This window comes from Coccomyxa subellipsoidea (genome assembly GCF_000258705.1).
Source record: "Coccomyxa subellipsoidea C-169, whole genome shotgun sequence".
NCBI classification, from domain to species: Eukaryota; Viridiplantae; Chlorophyta; class Trebouxiophyceae; family Coccomyxaceae; genus Coccomyxa; species Coccomyxa subellipsoidea.
The window spans coordinates 1,368,612-1,394,114 of NW_005178027.1; the positions used below are offsets into that span (position 1 = coordinate 1,368,612).

Sequence of the window (25,503 nt, forward strand, 5' to 3'; positions counted from 1 at the left end):
CTTTTGGGAGGTGCTCCAAATAGTGCTGGCATTCCACCTGGACATTCAGAAAGTCCATATCAGTGCCTTTTCAGAACTTTGTCATGAGTGCTACAGCAAACCGAGGAAAAACGCAGATACCTTGGAGATGATGGTGTCAAGGACGCGCGCGACTTGAGACTCAACCCCAAACTTAGGCAGCCACAGAGGTGACTCCAAGCGCTGAATGCATCGGTCCAGGACGCTCCAGCACTCCCGCTCAATTACAGACGCAGGCAATTCCCTGAGTCCCAATCAATCACATTTGGTGATTCTGCACTTGCTGTGACAGGCTTTAAATGCACGCTGAAGCATCAAATATTGAAGCAACGACAGGCAACACCAGCATTAGGCTGTAGAGGAGGAGAGGGTCCAATACCTAGAGTCTGCCGAGGGAGGCACTGGAGGAGTTGGTGCATCTCTCATGGACCACCCCCTCAACATCTGCAGCGTCTGCGTTTCAAAAAGGGCCCGTGCTTGCTCCATGCAACCAGGGTTGATGTGACGCATGATGAGCGCTGCAGATTTGCCTGGCACATGACACATTCTTCAGCTGAGATGCATGCAGCTCATTTGCCCGCAAAGTGCAAGCTTTACACTGTTTCCCATGCATGGAGAAGATTGAAATGCAGGATGCATGAGGACTTGGGGAATGGGCGATGGCATGCAGCAAGCACCTGCCAGGTCAGCAGGCCGCACGCAGTGCTTCACTCCTTCCACAGCATAGCCACCCGCCTCCATGACTGTGATGCAACCGCGTGGCATGTCCACAGTAAACGCTCCATTTGTGTACCTGTAAGTCAAGATGCACTTGTCAGATATGAGCCCTGCTCACACATAAGTCATTGCATAATGTCCCCTTAAGGTGGTCTGCTCACATCTGTGCAATGCACAGCTGTTTGAGTTAAACATAGAAGACAAGTGAGATATGAGCTCTCACCCATATAGCTGGGTGCCAAAGGACAGGCGCGAGTCAGAGAAGAGCCTGACAGAGAAGATGGGCCGGGAGAAGCGAGTGCCATCGTCAAAGTGGGACTGGATGCCCTCGCTCCCATCGTGGTACAGGTTGAGGGCCTGCAGCCAAGGCAACAGCACCTCAGCACACTTGCTGTTACTTTACATGTCTGCGATGAAAGCAGGAAACGCATGATCAGGGCCAAAGGAGTCTGCTCACCCAGGCGTCAAAGAAGTCCTTCGGTACGAGCCCTGTCTCCACCAACGGCTTCTCGGCCAGAGCCTGCATCCATGTGGGAGCAGGTGGCACGTCCAGCCTCACACCGGCAGCCAGGCGCGAAGCTGGATCCGCCGCTTGCTCTGCTGTCCACAGGTCTGCACCACATGCAGTGCTCTCAGAGCCCAGACATGGCTTTGTCATCTGCTGAGCAGTGGACCGCTGACACCATCAGTCACTGGCTTTTCATCTGTGGGCAGTTATCACAATTGACCCACGCATGCGAGGCGCGTCATGCTCTGACGAGTCCAAAGGATGCTTATGCGCATGATTACATGCAACTCACATCTGGCGCCAAAGAAGAATTTGGTCCTCTTGAGCCCTCCGCCGCGGCCGCGCGTCTCGTGGAAGCACGTCTGCGGCATTCGCCCTTCCCTGGCCTTGGCGTGCACCACATCTGCGCCGGCCTCCATCTGTCGCAGCTCCTCTGCTGTGTAGAACTGTGCAAGCAGCAGCTTCAATCACAGCCGAGTTGCAGCTTGCTTCGATTTGTAAGAATCAAAAAGATTGGGTGAACAACAAAGCTGGGCGCACTCACGTTGGTGTAGGTGCAGATGCCTGCAGGCAACAGTCTGGCTGATGGTAGCTGAGGGCAGTCAGGCCGGCTGGAGGCGGTCTCTGGCGCTCCAGAGTTGGCGCCGCTGGCTTCCATGCTCTGCAGGCACGCACAGTTGACATCTTGTGTTTACATCTGGCAAAAAGAGGGAAAACAATCGAAAAACATAGAGAGCGTGAAGGCATTCGACCCGAGAGTTCACAGCGCACCACAGCCGGGGCAAGCGCTGCTGGACTTTGTTGGGCCTCCTCTGCCTGCCTATCTTCGGCACAGATTGAAAGGACATCGGCAGCTCCTTCCTGTGTTGTTTTTGATGGGGCAGGAGCGAGCAATATCCGCTCCACTGGCTCGCAAGCGTGTGGAGGTCCTGTTGGTCTGCATGCGCTTTGCTGCTGGCCCTTCACCACCTGCGTGCAATCGTGCTCCAATCACCAACCACAAACGGGCGCGCCCTTCACAGGTCATATCAAGCTGAGAAGAACATTCATAACTGGAAAAGAAAGAGCACCTCGTTGTAGTTCTCCGGGACATGGTCGGGGCGGAAGAGGTACTCTGTCTTCAGGCAGCTCCGGCCATTGAAGTCCACCTGCACCAGGCCATGTGTCACCCCTTACATTGATTCAATGATCTGGACATGGTCTCTCGAGCAGTGACACAAACTTCTGTCTTTGGCAGCACAGAATACATTAAGGAAAAGAGAGGGCACTGAAGACAGACCTGCTTGCTCTCGGCGTGCAGGTGGTACTTGAAGCTGTCTCGGGTGCCTATCAGGTACAACGGCCATGGCACCGGCCCTGCACTGGACAGCATGCCCAGGGTTGTCAGGGCGGAGGACGCAGCGGAGGCCAGGACGAGGGCAGATGCGGCAACCCCCGGTGCGCACATGCCGGCAGCCCGTGGCTGGATGCTGGCTGCCTTGGGCGGGCCAGGGACATGTGCGGTAGGCGGAGCCCCATTGAGCACAGCCATGTGGGCTGCTGCTGCTGCCAGGGCTGCAGTGGGAGGCCTGGCAGGTGGAGTGGCCGGCGGTGCTGCTGCTTGATTGCTGCCAGGGCTGCAGCTGCTGGGGCTCTGTGGGGTGACAGCGGGCGCAACAGACGGCTGCACCTGTGCCCTTGGCACTTCTCCGATCTTCAACGCAGCTTGCAAGTCCTTTGACTCCCCAGTTCCGGGAAAATGAGGGCCCTGCTGTCGGTGGCGTGTGGGCAGGCATGCTTTCCCACAGCTTCCTTCGCCCTGCTCGACTGCACTGCTGTCTCCTGCATTCCCTCCACTGGCTCCCATGGATGGCAGCTGCTGCGTGACTGTGTGCGCAGGCGCTCCCCGAAGCAGCTGATGCAAAAATGCCAGTGCTGCTGCAGGAGTGGGCCAAGCAGGTGGCGCCTGCGCTTTGGCTGGCAAAGGGGATGGCTGCAAACAGGGTATTCCCATGACGAGGCGGCCACCCGGTGAGTCAACCTGTAGCTTCGCTTCCCTTGCGCTTGGCGTGCTTGGGGCAGCTAAGCCGGGCAGCTGCTCCTGTCGTGCGCTGACACTGACCTGCGAGCCAGCTGCTGGTGTGGCTGTAGTAGGGGCTGCCGGCAAGACGCATGGCACAGGCAACGCTGGGTTCTGGGCCTCTGTGCGCTGCTGCACGCCTGGCACCGCCATGGCAACCGCTGCACAGGGCGCGTGGCGCGGGAGCAACCTAGGCAAGGCTGCCTGTGGCTGTCTTGCATGCAGCTGCGGACCCATCCCCACTTGTGCTGCCCCAGCGGGGGCTGCATTGGGTGCAGGTAGAGGTCTGACTACCGCTGGCGGGGCGGCTGCCTGCTGCATCTGGGCCTGTTGCAGCGCGAGGTCGACGCTGGCTGTCAGCTTCTGCGCATAGGCAGTCAGCGCCTCATAGTTCCACCGCGCAAACAGGCATGAGGTATGCCTTTCCAAGCCCTGAACTGCCCCGAGGAGGGCTGCCTGCTGGTCCCTGCACCAAAGTATGCTAGATTACACAGAGGTATGGACTGGCAGAAAATGCAGTGCTATGCAATACAGCAGCACAGTCAGTCTTAAGGGCGCCTGAAAAGAAGCTTGTACATGCCCTGAGTCAGTGAAATTTCATTGGCGTGGGAATGGCTGTTGGTGATGCTGACCGTGACAGAGCCATCCAGGTGTGCTGGGCGCAGTACATCTCCAGGCGGCAGCTCTGAGTGTACAGCCGAACGCGCGGCTCGCTACTTGTAGATACTGCCTGATCTGCTCTCGGGATATTGAGGCCCTCTGCGTTCAGCTGCCCTTCAGCCGCATCCCTGTGCATGAAAAAAGTCTTCACGTCAGCATTGTGCATGGCGACAGCAGCCACAAAAATGGCTACACAAATCATTGCATCTGCAGCAATAGGGGAACAGACGCACTGCGCCATGTCGGCACTGTTCTCAAGCACATCGTCGAGTTCTGCATTGGCAGACTCTGTCATGGCCTCAGCAGCCGAAGAATCTCCTCCTACACTGGGCCCCGAGGCAGATCCTGGGCTTCTAATCTGGTCACCTGCAAGCAACAATAATATGCAGTCCCACTTGTCATGCGCTGGTACAAAACCAGTTGCAAGTGCCAGGCTGTCACCTTGCTGCGTGTGGATTTGGAGCGGATGGCGATGGCCGGCCAGGTGCAGATGCATCTCACGCTCAACCGACATTCTGCCAAGAACGCCTTGCCTGTAGAGTCTCCTTGCAGCCTGTGCAAACACAGTATAAAAGTCCTCCTCCAACAGGGTACTGATAAGGAACCACAGAAGCCTGCTAGCTGTCAGGGAGCGCACTCACAGCTCTGGCAGATGACGTCCCGCCAATGCCCTTGCGCACCAGCAGGCCTATCTGGACGTTGCTGTCTGCCACAGTCCACCTGCCAGAGCCAGAGTCAAAGGCTGGAGTCCATCCAATCTTGAGAGGGAGACCTGAGCGGTCATATAAGTATGAGGTGGGCATGCTTAAAGCTGATGGGGACTACCTTCTGTCAGTGTTGGGAGCTTCTTCTGGCGCTGGTCCGTTTGAAGGTAGCAGAGTGGTTGGCTGAATCGGCTGTTGAGGCGGTAGACCAGCCACCTCTTGGACTGGAGGAAGAGCTGCCAGAGTGCAAGGCACCAGCTGGCAGTCCTCGCTGAGGCGGTAATGCAAGCACGTGAAGGTGCGGTCTGCCAGGCACTGCTTCAGCTCAGCTGGGTGGAGCAGTCTGAATGGACTGTTGTTTTGGGCAGCCATGGCCGTCCTTTCCTCAGGCTTGTTCAGATAGTCCTTGATGGCACCCTCGCTGTGTGCTGGCATGACCAGAGCTATTGCTGCCTGTTTACAACAGAGACAGTGCTCCAGAACAGACCTACCTCTGTTCAAATTGAGGTTTGCATGAGATGAAGAATGGAGAAACTGAGTGTTTGCATGGTACCCAATGCAGACATGCAACACAGCAGCGCGCCTGATCTCTGAGCACGGACACGAGGCATTCCACTGCTGGCCCAGTGACAGCTTCCGGGTAAGCTGGACGCATTGTCACATGCGGTAGAGCCAGATTGCTTGGCACAACGTAGGAGACTCCAGCCGTTACCCGCTCCTGCAGCCACAACAATGATTGCTTCACAAGTAATCTGGTTCTCATGGTCATGTGTGTGGGCAGCTGGTCTGTGTCAGTGTCTGAAAATTCGCATATCTACTTGCAAGAAAGGCTTGACTCACCAGGCTGTATGGCAGTGTGCAGCAAGACTGCAAGGAATCCGTGAGTGCTTGAACGCCAGCCTTGATGTTCAGCAAAGCTGACACACGCTCTTCTTGGCCGCCCTGCCCACCTGGAGCACAGGTGTCATCACAACTTTTCTCACATATCTTATCTACTCACTAAAGCAGACAAACGGGTGCACCACCCGCTGCAAGCATGCCTGTGAAAGTATGATGGCATCAGCAAGGAATGGGCGATACCTATTGTGCTGTCCTGTACCTTTGCAGCAGGGGACTCTAAACTAACCCTGTAGAGTCCCCTGTTTGCAGGTCCACAAGGGGGTGATGCTGTTGCAATGGCATCCTTTGCAGTCTCCCTGTGACTGTGCAGCATTGTCAAAAGAATGGGTACATGATTCTTGATATTGGTCTCTACGGGTTTTAGATAAACTGCAAATTCATCAATTCAAACAGCATGCGGAGAAGGGATGACTTACGCGGCTGGGACTGTAATGATGCTGGCACTGAGCTGAGCTTGAGAGGCGCCAGCTTGTGATGTAGGGACCACTTCAGCAGCACCTCTGACATCAGGAGTGTTCAGTATGATAGTGTCTTGCTGCTGCTGTGGCAGCAGACTTCCCGGCTCCTGCATCTGCTCTTTGCCTTGAGGTCCCAGCTCCAGTGTTGCCTCACCTTGACTTTCCTGGTCAGATAGAAGAACACATTTAATATCTGAGAATGTCTATTGACTATCCAAGCACAACGTCCTCTTCTATGTTGGGAGGTGCGACCGAGCATCACTGTCAACAGGCAGCAAACCTGATTGGATGCAGCCTGCCCAGCTGCCCAGTTCTCATTCTCGTGTGTAGCTCTTACCTCCTCCCCTGATTCTGGCCCCTCGTGTTGCACTGTAACGGGCTGAGTGTGGTCCTCTGCTACTTTTGCAAGCGGAGGAGCAGGTTTCTTTGCGGGCACGGAGCTGCACTCGGCTCCTGCAATTGGCACCCAGCTATGACCAATTATAAGCATGCAAGGCCTCTGCCTTGGAGACTGCATGTTTGATGCAACCCAACAAGCAGGGGGGCAAAGCGAAGAAGGTTGCTGCTCACCCTTATTTTTGCGGCTGTCATCGGAATTCGACAGGGTCACAACAGGTACTCTCAAACGGCGAGAGCCGCCCCTTGTGGGCAATCTGTGCTCCTGTTGCAGCACCAGCTTGCATTTGGCGCCTATTCTGAGGCTCTTTCTTGCTGGCACTGCTGGTACCCGCGGCTTTCTCACAGGAGAGCAATATGCGGATCCTGTCACAGGCTTCTGTTGTGCTGAAAGCCTCCTCGATCTGAACTGCCGCAGCAATGACACAACACCCGGCTTAGGTGTGAGTGGGCGCGGCCCATTTGGTGCTTGCAGGCTCTTTTTGTTCTTCCTCTGGGTCTCTGTGAGCCAGAACTTGGGCTGCTGGCCCTTGACTGGTTTGCTGCGCAAGTTATACCCCTGCTCATGTTGTGCATGTGTGGTTTTTGGGCGCTTCGTGCTGTGTGTCTGTTCCCTGAACAGTAATAGATCCCCTGTGGGCTTCCGCTTGCTGCTGGTCCTCAATTTCATTCTACTCTCTCATGAGCGCACGCGGGCGATCAAATGTAGCTAATTGAAATCAGCAGTCTAGTAAATGTGCTCCTTCCACATGACTCTGCGTATCCATGCAGATGATTAGATATTGAATCATGTAGGCACGGTACTGTTACTCCCAATGTTTCATAGGATTCGGACATGGGCAACGCATCGCAGAAAGCCCTTGCTGTCAATTCTCACCTAGTCATCAAGTAGCATGCCATCTGGTGCACTTGTCTTAATGCTGGGTACTATTAGCGATCTCAGCTCCAAATGAACCTTTTTATAATTCAAGTCAATCAGGGTGATCGAATTCACGGGATTAGTACTTTAGTCTAAAGCCAGCATGAGCTTCGGCCGTGCGCAGATGCTAGATGCACAACTCAGCGTATTGCCCCGCGTTCATTCAGGCTGTCCCGCATCTATAGATCTCCAGACAGAATCAGTGCAGTTTCGCTAGTACTCCAATTAATCTTCTTCTCCTTGATTGAGATCCCGGAAATGTGAAACCCCTGGCAGAGCGGCCCTATAGGCCCTAGATAGCTATATAGGGTCCAAAAGCAAATAGCACATGATGCGGCACTTCATCAGAATTCTTGAATGACAGTGGTGGGGCTCCATCTTTGCGGCCCGTTCGCGCCGAAACATTGTGATGATGGCAATTACTTGTTGACCGCTGTTCTGCACGCACTGTAAAGAAAAAGCTCTAATACGCAAAATGGCAAACAAGAATCTCGATGCTAAGCATGAAAAGATCCTCAAGGCGCTGTTACGATTGCCCGAGAATAAGAGATGCGCAGTCTGTGATACTTTGGTGCGTTTCCTGGGTCTGCTTTGTGGGCCTTGCTTGCGACAAGCGTTAAGTAATATTGTACTTCTGGACCTCAAGCATGCTTTCTCCCTTTGCAGGGGCCTCAGTACGTTGTGGTCAACTTCAGTACGTTTGTCTGTACGATTTGCAGCGGAGTGCAGTAAGTTTCCTCATTTCATGCCGTCTGCAGAGAGCACTTTTACTCTCCTGTCTTGTCACTGAGCGTTTGCTCTTGCAGCTGTTGTTTTGTTACTTTCTGATGCTCATTATTTGCCGTGCAGCCGGCAATTCAGCCATCGATGCAAGGGCATATCTATGGCAACGTTCAAGCCAGAAGAAATTCGGGCTCTTGAAGAGGGTGGCAATGGGGTATGAGAACGCACTGTTTTGCTTTCCTCGAGATCCTGGGCATTAGGGGATGGCATTTTAAAAGTATGCTCATTTTCCTCTGTATTCATCTGGACCGCTGCGCAGGTTGCTCTGGCATGCTTTCTTGCGAAGTGGACCCCCAGAGACGCTCCAAAGCCGGTGGACAGGTAAGCTCCTGCCCAGAGCACATGACCTGTCACTTGTGCCCTTTGGAGATGACCACCAAATTTCCCTGGTCTTTGTGCAGGAACGTTGCAAAGATCCGCGACTGGATTGACCTGATTTTTGTGAAAAGGCGCTATTACAGCAAGGACATTGCATATGTGCCACCAGTGTCCCGCACACAGGTACCAAAAGATTGATGTGTCTCCCAGTGAACTTCTGCTAGGTTACCCTGTCACAAGGTTGCATTGCTTCCTTGTTGCAAAAGATCCTGAGGGCTACCTTTTCCTGCCGCAGTCCACCAGCAGTGCTCGATCTACTGCCTCTCGCGAGAATGACATGAGCTTGAAGATCGGAGCTGGGTTCTCCAGCAATGGACCCGTGTCTCAGGTGAGAGGTCATGCAGACCATTCCTTCACCTGATGTTAGTATTCTCTCCCTGAAAATGCAATGATGCCAAGATAGGCCACCGAAAGCGCTGTTAAGTGCTTGGTTTGCTGTGCATCAGGGGCCCTCAGAGACAGCGCGCACGACATCAGAGGCCGGCAGCTTGATTGATCTGGAGCTGTCGCCGAGCACGGCGGCCCCTGTTGCCAATGTGGCCCAGCCCAGCAATGTTCCGGCAGCCCAACCTGCCATGCCAGCCCACAATGGATGGGACACATTTGGGAACTCCGCGGGTGAGGCACATGAGTCATTCAATGTCTGTCTGCATGCGTGGCACAGACGGCGTGGGGCGCAGTAAGCTTAGCGTTGTAATTAGCACTGGCTTGATTGTTGGCAATGCCAAATGGTCCCACTCTCTTGTGAGCGCTGTGCTGTGGGTTCTGCCGACAGGTAGTGCACCCGCGGTGGCGCCAGCTGCGCCTGCAATTCAGCAGCCGCAGGAGGAGGGGTGGTCCACCTTTGAGGAGCCCAGGGTGTCCACCACGCCTGCGCCTGAAGTCAGCACAAGCAGCAGCGCGAGCGGTGCTTTCCACGGATGGCAGGCCTTTGACACTCCCCAGCCGCCGACTCCTCCGCCCTCCACCGTGCCAGAGCCCCCTTCGCCCCATGGCCCTGTCATGAAGGAGCTGCCCAGCGTGAGCACCACTGCACTCCGGCAAATGTGAAACATTGCAGGAGCGGTCTTTTGCTTGAGATTGTATATGTCAGGACCCCTCTCATGCTTGAATGGAATATTAAATGGAAAATGCAACTAAATGGAAATGGCAACATGGGCTCTTCCTTGTCACACTTTTTGCAGCAATTGCAGTGCATGAGCAAGCTTGCTGCTGCGTGCAGGATCTGTTCTCGGAGATGGTTGCTCCGCAGCCCAAGGTGCAGCAGCAGATGCCAGGGGCGCAGCCATATAGGCAGCTGGGCACCCCGCTGGGGCAGGCAGGCCTGCTGGTGCACCCCGGCTTTGCGCCTGGTATGATGGCATATCCCCTGCAGCCGGGCGCTGTGCCGCCGGGCTACCTCAGCCTTGACCAGCACTACTTCCTGTCCAGCCCTGGCGTCGGCGCCGCGCCTCCTGTGCAGCTTGTGGCGGACGCGCCAGGCCCCGGCAGCAGCCCTGCAGCAGCGGTGTCGCAGCCTGCACCTCCCCCAGAGAACGACGTCTTCTCAAGCCTGGTCCCTGGCTTGCGAAGCACCCTTCCCACCGCGCAGTTGCCGCCGCCAATCGCTGCGGCCCCCACAGCCTCCTTCACCGGCGGCGCGTCGCCGTATCTGCCGCAGTATAACGCCGCTCAGCAGCCTCTGCAATTCCAGCCTTACGGCGCCATGGGCATGCAGCAATACGGACAGCCGGCAGCCGCACAGAGCAACGGAGGGTTTGAGGGTGCCCACAGCAGTGGCGACCCCTTCTTCCAAGGCACAGCGCAACCGGGCAGCAGCTTTGCTGGCGGCCTCCCAGGGCATGCAGCATTTGGGGCGCCTTCAGAGGCGAGGCCCAAACGGGCAGGCGGCAATCCATTCGCGTGAGGCCGAGGTTGACAGAAGGGGTATTGTCTCTGTGGGAGTCGCTCAGTGGGGGTATCCTGCTCATTGCTGTCTGAGAATGTAACTGTTAGCGTGTCTTTAGGGTCTTGTCCAGGAACATTGCCTGCTTGAACTCCTCAGAACTTGGATATAGTTTGGCGCTTTTTCAAATATGCTCCCCAGTTTGAAACTTTATGCCTGGGGTACCATAGTCACTGTCTGATCGAGGATTCTAATAGATTGTAGTTGCAGTCTCCGAGAGTCTGACGGTAAGCACTGTGCAGCAGCCGGCTCAGCTGGCTGCTGCAGTGCCATTGTGTGCTTGTTGTCCTAAGCGCGTCATGTACCTTATCATGGTGGCACCGATTCCTCATTGTGAACCACTGTTCTAGATGAAATCCAAAACTTCATTCTCATTGGATGGCCATGTATTCCATAGTAGTGACGTCACAATGACTCTGAACACAATGCTCCAGAGGAGGATGGGAGAGGAGACGGTCCTCCATGATGGAGATCTGAAAAAATCAAAGGGATTTTCGTCAAAGACACATTCTGAGTGCTCGAGCAGCTTCGTGTGTCAGCACAAACAGCCCATCCCCTACCTTTGTTTTATGGCTAATAATCGAGGTCCCAAGCGTAAGGCCATAGATGAGGATCATGACAATGCACCTGCTCTTCGTCGTAAATTGCTCGATCATCCAGGATTTCTAGGCCACTGCTTTCCTGAAGAGCCTCGATTTGGAGCTTTTCTTCCAAGCCAGTCTACCGATGGAAAAGCTGAGAAGTCTAGCTCAGCTCCGCAGCGTCGAAAGCTCAAACTTCCACACAAGCTTGGAAGGCCAGCATTACTCGATCAGGCAAAAGAAAGACCGTTTGCTAACACCAGCCAAGCAGTGCAAGACGTCCTAGAGTGGGAAGCGCCCGAATTTGTGGAAGGGTCCAGCACACCTTGTCTTGGTCCAGCCTCTGGATCTGGAGCAGAGAAACATGTGGATATGCCTGCGCAACAGGCAGGCCTTCCAAGCAGCCATCCAGCACTGCCTGCTGCAGCTGTCAGTTCGCCGGTGTTAGCAGGTGAAGGTGGACTCGGGCGCATTGCATTGCTGGGCAATGATCTGGGCACTCCATCAGGCACAGCACCAGCACATGTGCCTGCGTCTGTATTCACAGCGCCAGATGCTGGCCCCAACTCCACAAGCAGCCCGGCAGCCGCTGCACCCATAGTACCAGGGCAAAATGTGATCAGCGCAGCACAACAGACTGACGCACCAGTGTTGCAACCACAGCATGCACCACAACAGACAATTCTGCCAGGAGCCACATTTGGGCAGCCAATACCAGAGCAGGTATTTGTGTCCCGCAGTACATTCCTTGTAGTGCGATCATGGTTGACGCAAGGGTGTAAGGATGGCACTGGCTGCTTTACTGAAATTAATTGTGTGGGACAGGCGGCAGGATTTGCTGCAGGGGCGCCTCAAGGTCAGCCACGGAAAATGGTTCGTGCAAAGCGCTTCAGTCGCAGATGACTCTGGGCACATGCATGTCTGTCTCCAGCACTGTCATTTGGACATTTCCGTCATGTCGGGTTCAATGTGTTCTGGAAAATAATTGTCAAAAGTTCAAAGGGCTTGTTGGTTAGCTGTGTGTGGCAGCTCATCACAACCTCAATGTTGTTCGCAACCTGGAATTTTTATCTGGGCAAGGAATCTCCATCGGATGCAGTAGATTTACAGTAAATTTTCCAATTTGGTGTTATCACAAATCTTTCCAGAGCTGCTGTTGACATCAACACCGTCACAGTGTTGCGTGAAGCAAACCGCAATACAGATAATATATGCCCAGTCTCCACAAGCACATTAGTTCAGAGTTATGTGTACTTGGCCTTCTTCCAATGTACAGCTGAATCAGGTTGCATCTAGAAGGGAGCATGCCACACACTTCCAAGCGAGAGACCTACACCCATGCCACAACAGAATTGCTCTACTGCAAATTGTCGATCAAGTATCGCTATCCTTGGCGGTCGATGAGAATCCACCACCCTGATGATGGCCAGAAGGCGACCCCATGCTGTTCATGATGGCCTGGTGCATCAGCATGGCTCCTGCCTCAAAGGTCTCAAGATCCGCATCCCGGCTGGCATTGAAGGCATTTGCGGGGTTGGCACCAGGGCTTTGCAGTGCAACGTGGGTCCAGTCACCCTTCCTGGCAGCATGGCTGGCGGCCTTACTGCCATGTGGTGATGTCGGTCGACTTGTGGGTCGACTGCCTGCACCATGGTGATGCCCTGACGGGCCCTGGCCTGGGCTCTTAGAGTGGGGCTGAGCCTTTGACGGGGACGCCGGTAGGCTTGGGTGCTGCTGCGCAGTCGCATGCGGAGAGGGCGCGTGTTGAGGGGAGTGCCCCTCCAGATGGCCTGTGCTGCCGGGCACCTTCACGGCAAGCGGCCGGTCCTTCACTGGCGGGATGGTCTGACATGGACTGGCTGCATCTCTGCTGTCCAGCGATCTTTTGGCTGAGCTGTTTGGAGATCCTTGTGTTGACCTTTGGAAGGGCTCTGCAAGTGTGGTGCCATTGATGGCTGCGGGCAAAGTGGGGGCCGTCGGCTCCACGGCCGTCGGCTCTGCACAGGGCCCAGTCTGGGCTCCTGGCGGGCAAGCATCAGTGGTGTAGTACAGCGGCAGGGCAGCAGCCATGGATGACCACTCCCAGTCAAAATCAGCGTTGTCGCTGTGGGCCTCAGCAGGCGGTGGTGCCACTGAGGGGGCCTCCTGTTGCCTTATAGTCTGCCAATTGATGCCTGCGCATTGTGTAACCCATCGGTAACCGTGCAGCTCATAATCCAGAGCATTTAAAGAAGGTTCAGCTTTGGAAGTGCGCATGAAAAGGTTCGAGACCTCACCAGAAAAGAAATCATGTTCTTTCACCTCTTGCAAACCTCTGTCTCCAGCACCTGCACACAGAAATGAATTAAGTTGTCTATAATCCATGCATGAAACATGCTGTGGCACCTGCGAAAAGCAGAGCAGGTGCAAAAATGACATAATGATGGTCAGTGTGCTCACAGAAAAGTGCACTCACCAAGTCGGTCTGACGGGTCGCCTGCCAGCAGCGATTTGATAAGGTCTTGGGCAGCCTCAGGCACATTGCTTGGGAAGGAATATTCCCCAGCAGAGATGAGCTGAAAGGTCAAGTATTCTGAGGCGCCTTTGAAGGGAGGTCTGCCAACAAGCATGTGGAACAGCAAGCATCCAAACGCCCACAAATCCACTGCATATCCTACTGGCTCATTCCTAAGCACCTGGACAGCGAGGCTGAGACTTGTGATCGTTGCTCATCATCATTGAATCAAAATGGATGGGAGGCTCCTAAGATTGCAAGAGGCAAGGAGAAAAATAGAGGTTGAGGATTTACAAGCACACCTCCGGAGCCAGATACTCAGCAGTGCCAACCATGGAAGCCGAACGTGTGTTTTTATGGAGGGGGCTGCTAGCCGCTGAAGACGCAGGGTTCTGCTTGACTGCCAGGTTCTTGGCGCAGCCAAAGTCGATCAATTGGAGATGACCTTTTGCACTCAGCAGCAAGTTCTCAGGTTTCAGGTCACGATGGATAACCTGCAATCATCATTGCAGATTTCAGGCTGGAATCTACAAGACTGGGTCTGCATGGAACATACTAAAAACATTGCTTTGATAGAGCAGGCACTTGCCTGTTGCCCACGCAGGTACTCCAGGATGAGGAGGATCTCTGCTCCATAGAATCTGGCATCTTTCAGGCAGAGGCATCCCTTCCGCTGTATCTGATCGTACAGCTCCCCTGCATCAATCCTCCTTCATGAGTGTGATTCTTCAGCATCTGTGACCACTTGTTGCATTTGACTACATGGACCGCTATGTTCTTGTTTACCATTGGGGCAAAGCTCTAGTCCAAAGTACAGGCTGGTTGCATCTTGGAAGGTGAAGTGCAGGCGCACAATGCCTTCAGTATCAAACTGATCAAGCAAATTTCGCTCATTGCTGATGTACTCGGTCTGCTTGTGTTTCAGAATCAAGTGCTTGTCCACAACTTTCAGTGCATATCTCCGTCCAGTATCTTTCTGCTGTACTTGCACCACCTGCGCGCTCCAGTACATACGTCAGCACACGAGATTCTGCACCCTGGGATGCTCTGAGCTCTGGAATTCATTAGCACACTATTCTTTCCAAGACCTTTGAAGAAGAGCTGAGTAGACCTGAGCGAAGCTGCCCTCACCCAGCCGTTTCTCGAGGTTGAAATCGCCCAAGCTCAGGTTAACCCTACGTGGCAATTGGGCAGCGTCAGATCCCTCCTAGTCGCGTGGAACGATGTGCCATCACTCAGCAGATGTCCAGAATTGAGACAGTGAACCTTGGAGCCCTATACTGTGCTTGGCCTCCATCTCCATCGTTGTCTTTGCGTGCCATTCTATTCAAATGGAATTCAAGTTATCATCCCTGCATCGATATCAGCCGCGACGTGTTCGCTGAGAACGCTTGAGAAATCAGATGCAAAATGGACACAGATACTCAATGGCAGACCAGATAGATGGTGCGTGCTCTTCAAGGAATCCAGGAACGAAAGAATAGGGGACAGAGGCAGAGCACGAACACAGGAAGCAATTGCTGCCGTTTCGGAAAATTTCAGGGCTTCGATGTAAAGATACCCTTACAATAATATAATACAAGGGCGCTGACTGATATCCTGTTTAAGCACCGAATCACAGCTTCATCCTGCTTATCTTTTGGAGTTGATCGGCCAGTGGATGCTTGTCGGCCTTCGATTTCATCGAAAATTAGCTCGACAACATGGCGTCCACCACCATGATGATGAAGAGCGCTGCTCACGTGCAGGTGTAGCTCTCGCGAGCCTGTTGGCCTGTTACCCAAGATCCCCAGCGTTGACGTTGTCCCGGAGCATAGTCCTCATTGACATTTGAGCTAATGAAAGCCTGCTTGCAGGCGTTGAAGCCCCGGTTGTCTGGAAAGCCAGTCACGTTTGCACCTGCTGGAGTGCGGAGTGCTCGCCTTCCCGTCCGTGTTCGCGCTGAGGAGGAGAGCACATCTGTCACAAAGGTAGGCCAGGGCAGCCAGCAGGACTTGCATGCCAATGTCCTTTGATGTTCCAAGTATCTTAAATACATCTGGTCAGATTTGCACCTCCTGCTGTAGCTGCAGTCCTGTTGTAACTGATGGAGTATAAATCGTAGGCAACCAACAGTACCTACTGCAGGAATCGAGCAAATTATGTGATACGGGGTGTCAAATTCACATGTGCACCTCCTGCTGTCTGTGTTTTGTGTGCCATTTGGCATATCAGCTGTGAGACGCGACGCTGCAAACAGCAGTAGAGAGGACCGACCAGCAGAAGTACTATACCTCATGTAGTGTATGGGGTTCCATCGAGTGCCGCGGCAGCGATTGAGGCGTGTCTCTGATGCATTGCGGGGACAGGAGACAGCGGACCGCTCAAAGGACACGCTCCTGTTTGCGAGCGACCAGTCCCTGTCATACCTGACGGGAGCACTCCCTGCAGACTACGGCTTTGACCCCCTGGGCCTGTTGGACCCCGAGGGCAAGGGTGCCGGCTTTGTGTCACCGGCATGGCTGCAGTACTCTGAGGTCATCCACGCCAGGTGCAGCTTCACGCTCTCCTTCACTGTGTACTGTCAACAGTAATAGTCAGTCATGCTGGGTGGCAGATGGAGAGCGAGGCCACAGGTGCACGAGCGTCACTATGCTTCCGCTGTGCTTCATACCGTGTGGTTAAATCCTGCATGCATGATCAGTCTAGCGCAGCTCTGATAGACTGTGGAGGTGATGAGGGGCTTTGTTGTAGGTGGGCCATGCTTGGCGCGGCCGGCTGCATCGCGCCAGAGATCCTGGCCACAGCTGGTGTCATCCCACAGACTCCGGATGAGGTCATCTGGTTCAAGAGCGGCGTCATCCCTCCTGCAGGAGTCTACGACAAGTGAGCCCGATCAGTCACTTTTGCACTTGCTTACTCAGCTCTGGAAATGACACATTGCCCAAGTATACTAAGATGACCTGATCTATAACCTCGCTGCGTCTGACCAGGCTTGTGCATATCCAGGTACTGGTTGGACCCCTACTCCCTGTTCTTCATTGAGGTCATCCTAGTGCAGTTCGCTGAGTTGAGGCGCTGGCAAGACTTCCGCAACCCAGGCAGCCAGGGCAAGCAGTACTTCCTGGGCCTGGAGGAGGTGCTCAAGGGCTCCGGCGACCCATCCTACCCAGGCAAGTTCTCCTGCCTATTCCTCCTAACGAGTGCCTGCAGGAATGACTCTTTCAGCTCAACCTCATCAGGCTTGTCGCAATCCATCGAGCAAATGTGACACATATTTTGCATGTGAGCAGGTGGCCAGTTCTTCAACCTTTTCAACCTTGGAAAGTCAGACCTCAAGGAGCTGAAGACAAAGGAGCTGAAGAATGGCCGGCTTGCCATGCTTGCAGGTTTGTAACACTCCTCCAGCTGTGCTCTGTTGTCACATGCAAAGATTCTGCCTGTCATCTGAGCTTCTTGCATGTGTAGACTCTTGACTCCTTCTGTGTTTGCAGTTTTCGGATACGGCGCACAGGCCGTCATCACAGCAGAGGGCCCCTTCAAGAACCTCACTGACCACCTTTCAGACCCCACAGGCCACAACATCCTCACCAACTTTGGCCACCCCGCTCTCTAGAGAGTGGACAGTGATTAATCAGCTGCAGGCTGACCAGCGCATGCGCATTGTGACATTCACGGGTCATGATCTGATTGGTGTGCACGAAGGGATTTTCCTGTCTTGGTGGACAGTGGTGCCGAATTGTTGGTGTCACCCTGTACTTTTGCAGTGCTTATTGAATCCACATCTGTATTGAGAGGGTCTGCAGTATGAAGTGCATAGACGTTCATCTTGCCGAGAAGAAAATGTAACAAGATCACCCTTACTGTGACATTCCCCTGCTGTGACAATTCCCTGCAGTATAGACGTTCGCTACGGTAGCATTACTACCCTGTCATTGGAAAACACGCCAGACATAACAGCGTGACAGCATATCCCCAAGTAGGTGCTAAATGCACGGCATGCATGCACATGCTTGCCACAAACACCTTCCTCCATAAGAGCTTTGAGCCTTCGATCTGTTGAGGTGCTGATATACTACTTCCAACGTGAGGCAAAGCCATCATGATTGAATGCCTTCCTGCATAGAAGAGCCCTGACATCCCGGCGCTGGGCTCAATTCAATGATCACTGCAGTTGCTGTACTTGATTATTACCCAAAGATAATCCTTGCAGCTCTGCATCAACGCCCATGAGGGCGCAGACGAATTAGCCAGAAGAGTAACCCAGTGACTTGCTACGTTGCAACATTTCTTGCAGTCGAGAAGTCTTTAACACAGACTCCACATTTGTAAGCACAAGGCCCCCCACCCCTGGAATGCTATGCTCGCATTCTGCCTTCCCAGCGCCCCAGTGACAAGCAGTGTCTGTCGAGAAAATGTGGCGTTTTCATCACAATTAGACATCAAGTGCAGCTTTTCACGCCGGTGGATCTGTGTGGGGACGAGGTAATCTATTATATTTCAGCACGCGCAGAAGAGTTTCTTGATCAACTGCATATCTTCCCGCCAGCTGCTCCAGAACCTCCACAGAAACACACCCTTGCTGATTGAGCTTTCCATGCTCGCGTAGAAGTGCGCGGACAGCTGGCAACTTCAGCCGTGCACTTGGCTCTGCTGGCCTGTGAATGTAAGAGCCTTGGGTTCTTTCCTGCACATGCGCAGGAGGACCTGATCAACAGAACAGAAGACTTTTCCATAGCAAGCAGCCGTTTGCAGGATATTAGAGCACAAAGTACATTCTATCCTCTTACCTGTTCGTTGGGCAAGGCCCTGCCTGTGATGGCCCCACCAAGCTTGTCCAGCACTGATCCAAAATCGACATCCTTTTGCTCATCGTTGTCTAATCCACTGTTGGACAATTTGTTTAAGACTTCCTTATCTCCACCTGCAATCCAAGATACGATGTCACACTAGATCAACAGAATCGAATGTCCGTCAGCAGGTTTCCCAGAAAAGATGTTCCCTCACCGTTTGCACTTTCAGGGACACTGTTTCTGACCAGAGATCCCTCAGTTTTCCTCAGCATTCCCTTTGCAGGGTACTGTCGACGAGCGAGGTGCGAGGCACTGTTGCCCATTGCGGTTGCAGATGATTGAGGCCAATTAAGCGGAACAACGAGAGTCCATGTCCAAAACTCTTGAAAGATTTGTACTAAAGTCCGCAAGATTTGTCGTTACCCAAAATTTCGCTGTACAGAAAGCTTTGCTACTTCATATGGATTAAGCCACTCTCAAGGCTTGACAAAGCCACGTGTCACATGCATTTATTGATGCAATCTTGATGCATGGCATTGCAAAATTTTATTCACCTGGCTAGCATCCTTTGTAACAGCTTGAATTATATGTCTGGTCAGCCATACAGATGCACTCGGCCGGCTGGTTGCAGTTCGTTATGGCTAGTCACAGGTAGGGCAAAACCTCTGAGAACGACATTTTCCACCAAGTGCCATCAGCACCCCCAAGTGGCCCTCGCCTGGGTAGACATCCACCAACTGCTGGGAGGCAATTTGGTGAGCTGTCTGGTGGACGTTTCAAGGGGGCACGTGCACTTCATGCAAACTTTAAAGCAATCACTAACTAGCTGCCAGCGCTGGCGGCAACAGAGTGCACATGTTCAATCATCCCGTCACCATAACGATAATAAAATTTTAAAAGTACAAGAGTGAGCTGCAGTGCACTTGCTTAGGTGTCCTCAAGTTTGATGAAAACCTCTCCTGTGGGGGTAGCTGTCCACAATATTGTATGTACTAGGGTATGTGGAAGGTGCGCATGCTGCCTTATCGTTTACAGGAGAGCCTGAGGTCAGTGAGCAATTGCATGTCACAAGGAATACAGACTATTTGACTTTGTAGTCCCTTTTCCCCTATAATCCCTTCACAGAGATGATTACCATGCACACTACCTTGCCCTCCGACGCCCGCTAACTTTCTTGTATTGCACCCTAAGCCTGCACCATTCTATCCGGAGAATGGCAATTTGCATTAAGATACTCTACAAAAGCCTGTTGTTTACGAGGAGCACCCAGCAGGCTGTAGCAGCATGTAGCTGTACAATGTGGGCCCGATACACGAAAACAGGAATTTTACCTGAAGCGAACTATCAGATGACTACCAGAAGATTAAGAAGCTATGCTGCTGGCATCTAGGACAAAAACTCATCACTTCATGCGGCTGTGCGGCCCTGCTTGGTCTGCAGCGTCACGCACAGACCCCAGAGTGCCCTCCCCTGTCAGGTTGTCACCTCCCCAGCCCTGAGCAGTCTTGCTCAGGATGTCAGTTGCTCCAATTTTCTGCACAGATGCCACAGCACCTCTCAGACACAACACATGGATGTGCTCAAAATCTTTCTTAGGTTCAAAATTGCAAGCACAGAAATAACTCCCCGATATTTTGAGTGTGAGTTTACCATGCCCTCCACATCCTCGTGGTCAGCGACGGTGACCTTCTGAGCAAACTCCTGCTCCTTCAGAAGGTCTGCAGTGTTTGACGGGATTCCCCCCTCAGCCTGCACCAGCCGACAAATGCATCGGAATGGGGTGTACTCAACACACGTCAAGATAGTGCAAGCCATCACACATCTGATAGTCTGGATGGTAAAAGACAATGACACCATGGCGGCACAGGCAACGCAGGGAGGGGTTGACCTGGATGGCCTCCTCAGCGGTCTTGGGCTCCACTGCCTCGGCGGCATCTCGCAGGGAGGCTTTGGCAGACTCCACAGTTTCCTTCACCCTGTCATTCACAGCAGATGCATCCAAAATCAGCATGACACCTCCTCTGCAATGTCAACATGAAAATTTTGCGGACACATCCGTAATGACTGCCCAATTTCTTATTCTATTTTCTTGCAGCTGTGGTTTTCAACCATAGTCATACTCAAAAGTAAGCGAGCTGCTCACCTGTCCTGCGCCTCTTCGAGAGTGCCCTTCGCCTTCTGATGAGCATTCTCAGAGTGGACTGTGTCTGTCTTGTCGCCTGAATTGAATGCGTCCTTGATCGATGCGAAGAGACCCTTGGATTGCTCCTTGGTCTCTTCGGCGGCGGCTGAGGCCCTGTACGAAGCGTTCTGCGCGGCGGCGCTGACCTTGTCTGCAGCCCGGGAGGTCTCCTCCTTTGCACTGTCCTTCAGCTCCTCGTCCTTCCCTTCTTCACCGCTCACAGGTGCTGTCAGGCGGCCCTTGACATAGCTCAGCCCTCCCACCACGGTATCCCTGCAGACATAAACAGAAAAGGATTGTAAACCACCAACACAACCCAAGTGTAGCCAGTGCCATCACTTTTCCTCAGGACCGCAATATACAGGAGCAGAAGGCTATTATTAACTGAGGCCTGTTTCTACAGGCAGGTATGAGACCAATTGAGGGTGCATACTTTGTGTGGATAGCGGCATCCTTGGCGGAGTCCAAAGCCTTCTGGCCCTCCTCCTTCACGTCTTCCTTGCCACTGGCGTTCTCATAGGCCTCCTGCTGCTTCTCCTGGGCTTTGTCCAATCCTTTGTTGACCTTATTGGCTGCCTTGTGGGCAGCATCAGTTCTGCGGTCGGTAAACACAGAAAATTCAGACAAGATCGTTCCCCAGCTCTTGCTGACAACCAAGTGTTAGGACTGCCAGCGCAAGAATAGCATCACACAGACTTCCACAAGAAGCTTGGCTTACCCTGATGCTTCCTCGCTCTTGTTGCCACCAAATAGATTGCCAAATGAACTCTTGATCTTGCCATATGCAGTCTTGGCTTCATTGGCAGCCTCATTCCCTTTCTCTTGGGCCTTGTCCGCAACAGAGTCTGCCTTGGCCTTGGCGCTCTCCTTTGCTTCCTTCGCGCTGCCCCTCACATGCTGGTCAGGGTGATCCTCTCCAGCAACTGGGGCAGTGAGCCTGGTCAAATGACACCAATGAGTCAGCAACACCATTCCTTGAGAACATTGGAACGAAAACAGATCTTGGCAAGGCACGCAAAGCAACCACACTGGGAGGTATCATACCTTTGGCCAACATACTTGGCAGCATCAGCAGCCTGCTGCCCAGCAGCACGTAGGTCGTGGCCCACTGTGGAAGCTGCAGATGCTGCGTGCTGGCCAGCTGCATTCACATCGTCTCTAGAGTTGGATGCGTGCTGCCTGGCCTTCCTCATATACTCATCAGAAGTGTTTGCCATCTGCGAACAGAAAAATTTCAGGACAATTGGAGATCGATCCAATTTCTAGTAACAGAAGCCATAACAGAGTTCTTGCATATATTCCAGTAGTTGCACGCGTGCGAGCCGCTCGGTTTCTTCAGTTGCTATCTCATCCGCAGACCGTACCTTGAAGGTTGGCTGTCTGTCTGTGCACTTTCTCCTGTATGATAGCCCTGAGGGTAGCAGGCAGTCTTCAGCTCTTACACTTAAGCCCAGACCAGTCCGGACGGTGTGATTGGGAGCAGTCGTTCTCGGGACACTTCCCTGGCGCGTTCCACTCACAGAAGCCTATCCTTACCTTACGAGAGTAATGAAGGCGTCCTTGTCCACGTCGAAGTTGAAGTCGTAAAAAGGTCGAGAATGGATACCCGATGCTGCGCTTGATGAATAGTGTGCCGTGACAAGGCTCTGCAGCTTCGCGGAAGGTGTGGTGGAGCTGGAAGCCAGGGGAGATAATTCAATAAATAAAAAGTTGGTAACGAACGAAGCACGAGGGATTCCTGCTGAAGCACCCACCTGACGCAATTGCTTCCTGCATTCATATGCACATCTCAATCCACCTGCGAGAAGGTGCCTCTAGTTCGGCCATATTTCTGTGCGTATTCAGATATGCATGGTACCGGTATTCTGGACATATGCATGCATGCATACCGTCACGGTACATACGGTATGCTAGCGCTGTGACAGCGTTACTTCTTGACATGCATCGGCTGGCGGGCGCCAGTATAAATTCTGAGCACCATGCCCACGGTTGATTGGGCTTGCTTGGATCTAGCGAGCCCATCTAGGAATAGGATTTTTGCAGCCTTTACCGCAGCTTGTCTGCAGACGAACCTTGCTTCTGGCAAGAAAGGCGTATAATATTATTAATGACACAGCTTTAAGACAGCCGCAGCATCTGACCACCATGATGGTATCCACAGTGTGCCTGCCGCTGGCTTCCAATTTGCCACCCGGCCGTGCCAGGCTAGCATGACACCGCATGCAAGCTCCGCAATTCTGCCATCATGGTACTCAGGATGAGGGGAACACTATCCAGTGGTTTTGTACTTGTAAGTGCCTTTGCCTTCCCTTCCACGCTCTGCTTGTATGGCTCTTTACATCTCCGCTCCTCTCTCAATGAACTGGGCTACAGACGATAAAGAGCGCCACACAGGTCAATGAGCATACAATCTGCATCTTGGAATATTCGGTAACAAAGCTTGACGTCGACAAAATGGGTCAAGGCTATGAGCAATCAGCGTGACCTGAGCCACAAAGGACGCAATTGGATGAGCTGACAGAGGTCAGCTGAACCTGCCGACCATTCATTGCTGTGCAAATGACATCATGAGTTGGGACCAAAAGCGCCTGTGGCTCCCCAGATACCCGGATATTTATTGTAGTAGTCATTCTAAAACCCGCACCCTCGGCGGTGCGGGTAATTTTTCAAAGCAACTTTCAGGGTCTTCCTGACTTGAAATACACCAGGTTCATGCTCCATGGGATTGGGCTTGTCAAGAGCTTTCCGAATCTGGTCTCAAAATAATCAGAGGTTTCATATTTTGGGAGATAGGGTCTTATTCATCCACCCTTTTTGGCCAAAAATGATTATTTACTGCGGGTTTTAGAATACTACTACAGTAGCTTTGTGTCCGTCAAATGTGGTGGAGGGCACTAAGACAGATGGCCTGCAGTCAAATCCGCAGAAACCCGGCAGATCACGAACCCGTATGACAGCACTGGACTCTCAAGACCTGAAACAAATAAATTGCTCTCGCACGCTCATATTTAAAGCTGTCCTCGCTCAACAGTACAATTGCTTGATTGGAGACATCGGCCATCTCAGACCTATTGGGTCAGGCGCTCCAACAATCGAGTGCGCATGGCAATATCCTGGCAGCAGGCTCCGCGGGCGGCCATTGTGATGGTGCTGCTGGCATGCTTCTCAACTCCACGAGCAACCATGCACATGTGGGAAGCCTCACAAACCACCAGTGTACCGGCAGCACCTGAAGCAAGCGACAACAGAGAATATAAGAATATCTCAAGCCCGCCAAAGTCAGTTATGAAATAGAAGCACAGAGTACAAATGCATAGCGTGACACACCTGCTGCGTTATGCACAGCATCAGTGATCTGCTGGGTCAGGCGCTCTTGTATCTGGAGTCGTCGGGAGTAGGTCCACAACAATGACTGCATTGCCTCGACTGATAGCCTGTGCCCTGACATCCCAGGTACGTACGCGATGTGCAGCACACCGTGGAAGGGCAGCATATGATGCTCACAGTGCGACATGAAATTGAGGTGCAATTCCTCTGCTGCAGCAGCTGCATGCAACTCTGCAGCGCCATCTGCTTGGCACGAGGCCTCTGCTGTGCTTCTGAGGGCAGGCAGCCTGCAGCCAGCTGTGGATGCCAGCAGGAACTTCACATATTGCCCTGCACTGCCCTGCAGTCCCTACAAGCCCACACATAGCGTGATTGAGCACAACTGCGGCGCTGCAGAGCAAATGAACAGCAGTATGCCAGGCAGGTGGACGGGGTCTGACAGACTGCAGCACCTCTCTATTCGGGTCCTCGCCAATCTCCCTCAATACGGACAGCACGGCATTCTCAAGAGCTTCAGGCACTGGTGCGCGGTTTGCTTCTTCCATGCACTCTGTCAAGCCGTTAGTGGCTGCTGGACACAGCTGGGGCTGTCGTTCAGGGCGCGCATAGCTGCCTTGCTGCGCACCAACTGGCTTGCCCTGTGCCTGCCTTGGTCCCGGAAGCCTCAGCAGGGCAAGATACTCCTGCAGGCACCATGAAAGTCATGTGAAATAGCGCTTGAGGACTTGCTTACCGCCATGCAGACCAACTGTGCTGTTGAAACTGCACGGAATGCCAATCAATTCACCTGCATGACATGCTCCTGCAAAAACGAGCCGCTTCTAGCCATGGTGACAACAGCATCCGCCCTCCTGCCGTACTCCAACTGTTGTGCCTCTATGACAACAGCGCACCCCTGCACCACAGCAAGGTGATCAAGCCTGGAGTTTTGGGCAGACATGCAGAAATACATTTTGTGCACAGAAGGAGGCTGTATGCACCTGAGGAAGAACTTCTGCCTCGAACGCCGCCAGCAGTTCTTGTGTGAAGCGTTCTTGCGTCTGCAGTCGCCTGGCAAACATTGTCACGAGCCGTGCCACCTTGCTGAGGCCCAGTACGATGCCCTGGCTGGGCATGTAGCCTATATGACATCTTCCATAGAAGGGAAGGAGGCTGCTCTCAGAGGTGGACGCGAAGTCTACGTCGCGCACAATTACAAGCCCGCTGGATGCTGTGGCCACTTCTGGCTCGTGAAATAGAGCGCCACCGACCACACTGTAGATCAGTGAAGTTTGCATTGGTACGAGCGGGAATGATGTCAATAGCCCAACTCTTGCCCACGTCCACTTCTTCAAAGCAACCATAAGTGCAGATGATCACCTTCGTGCCGTCTGTCTGTAGCCCCATGATGCATCTAGCCAGGCCTTCGCCACCCGCTGCAAGAAATTCAGCAGCACATACGTAAAGTAAAGGCCGACTCGTTTGAGGCAAAAACCAGGAACAGACTCCCGCACATGACCCACCTTTGGAGTGTCCCTAAGACCTTCACGAGTGACGTCCTCTCCAATCCCCACTATAATGCTCCGCACAGCATCCTGTAGACTTTCAAGTCTCTCAGACGATGGAATTGGACTTTGCTGATCCAGACAAGATTCTGAAGCATCCGCTGACAGATCTGTACCAGAAGATAGCGCACTCCCTCCCATTTTATTTTACACAGTCC

At 53.2% G+C, this 25,503-nt stretch overlaps 6 protein-coding genes across 6 annotated transcripts; 2 read left to right on the forward strand and 4 right to left on the reverse strand.

The window, feature by feature from the left end:
• Window positions 1–397: 397 nt before the first annotated feature.
• On the reverse strand, window positions 398–5,634 carry COCSUDRAFT_67586 (hypothetical protein; the record flags this gene model as incomplete). Its single annotated transcript, XM_005644817.1, has 15 exons — window positions 398–471; window positions 696–811; window positions 959–1,092; window positions 1,193–1,347; window positions 1,536–1,689; window positions 1,788–1,904; window positions 2,015–2,212; window positions 2,314–2,391; window positions 2,523–3,768; window positions 3,935–4,090; window positions 4,196–4,328; window positions 4,600–4,682; window positions 4,959–5,119; window positions 5,265–5,384; window positions 5,593–5,634. 15 exons carry the CDS (start codon window positions 5,632–5,634, stop codon window positions 398–400), a joined length of 2,967 nt encoding a protein of 988 aa, XP_005644874.1.
• Window positions 5,635–7,849: 2,215 nt separating this feature from the next.
• COCSUDRAFT_67587 (hypothetical protein) lies at window positions 7,850–10,798 on the forward strand. The gene is made up of 9 exons (XM_005644818.1): window positions 7,850–7,910; window positions 8,006–8,067; window positions 8,189–8,276; window positions 8,382–8,443; window positions 8,524–8,623; window positions 8,736–8,828; window positions 8,947–9,118; window positions 9,276–9,520; window positions 9,723–10,798. Exons 3-9 carry the CDS (start codon window positions 8,223–8,225, stop codon window positions 10,404–10,406), a joined length of 1,410 nt encoding a protein of 469 aa, XP_005644875.1. The 5' UTR covers window positions 7,850–7,910; window positions 8,006–8,067; window positions 8,189–8,222; the 3' UTR covers window positions 10,407–10,798.
• Window positions 10,799–13,075: 2,277 nt separating this feature from the next.
• Window positions 13,076–14,688, reverse strand: COCSUDRAFT_3641 (kinase-like protein; the record flags this gene model as incomplete). Its single annotated transcript, XM_005644819.1, has 7 exons — window positions 13,076–13,200; window positions 13,303–13,353; window positions 13,482–13,701; window positions 13,823–14,014; window positions 14,077–14,216; window positions 14,307–14,514; window positions 14,632–14,688. Coding segments are annotated over 7 exons (993 nt in total), but the record flags the coding sequence as incomplete, so codon positions are not given.
• Window positions 14,689–15,223: 535 nt separating this feature from the next.
• On the forward strand, window positions 15,224–17,115 carry COCSUDRAFT_37969 (light-harvesting chlorophyll a/b-binding protein Lhca2; the record flags this gene model as incomplete). Its single annotated transcript, XM_005644820.1, has 6 exons — window positions 15,224–15,268; window positions 15,869–16,050; window positions 16,254–16,385; window positions 16,509–16,672; window positions 16,793–16,888; window positions 16,994–17,115. 6 exons carry the CDS (start codon window positions 15,224–15,226, stop codon window positions 17,113–17,115), a joined length of 741 nt encoding a protein of 246 aa, XP_005644877.1.
• A 2,579-nt stretch (window positions 17,116–19,694) lies between these two features.
• COCSUDRAFT_67588 (hypothetical protein) lies at window positions 19,695–22,075 on the reverse strand (the record flags this gene model as incomplete). The annotated part of the gene is made up of 9 exons (XM_005644821.1): window positions 22,011–22,075; window positions 21,839–21,885; window positions 21,519–21,691; window positions 21,193–21,411; window positions 20,908–21,069; window positions 20,436–20,747; window positions 20,181–20,268; window positions 19,943–20,041; window positions 19,695–19,826 (listed from the first exon to the last, which is right to left on the reverse strand). Exons 3-9 carry the CDS (start codon window positions 21,689–21,691, stop codon window positions 19,695–19,697), a joined length of 1,185 nt encoding a protein of 394 aa, XP_005644878.1. The 5' UTR covers window positions 21,839–21,885; window positions 22,011–22,075.
• Window positions 22,076–23,542: 1,467 nt separating this feature from the next.
• On the reverse strand, window positions 23,543–25,486 carry COCSUDRAFT_18992 (GTP cyclohydrolase I; the record flags this gene model as incomplete). Its single annotated transcript, XM_005644822.1, has 4 exons — window positions 23,543–23,737; window positions 24,794–25,055; window positions 25,161–25,216; window positions 25,304–25,486. 4 exons carry the CDS (start codon window positions 25,484–25,486, stop codon window positions 23,543–23,545), a joined length of 696 nt encoding a protein of 231 aa, XP_005644879.1.
• Window positions 25,487–25,503: the final 17 nt, after the last annotated feature.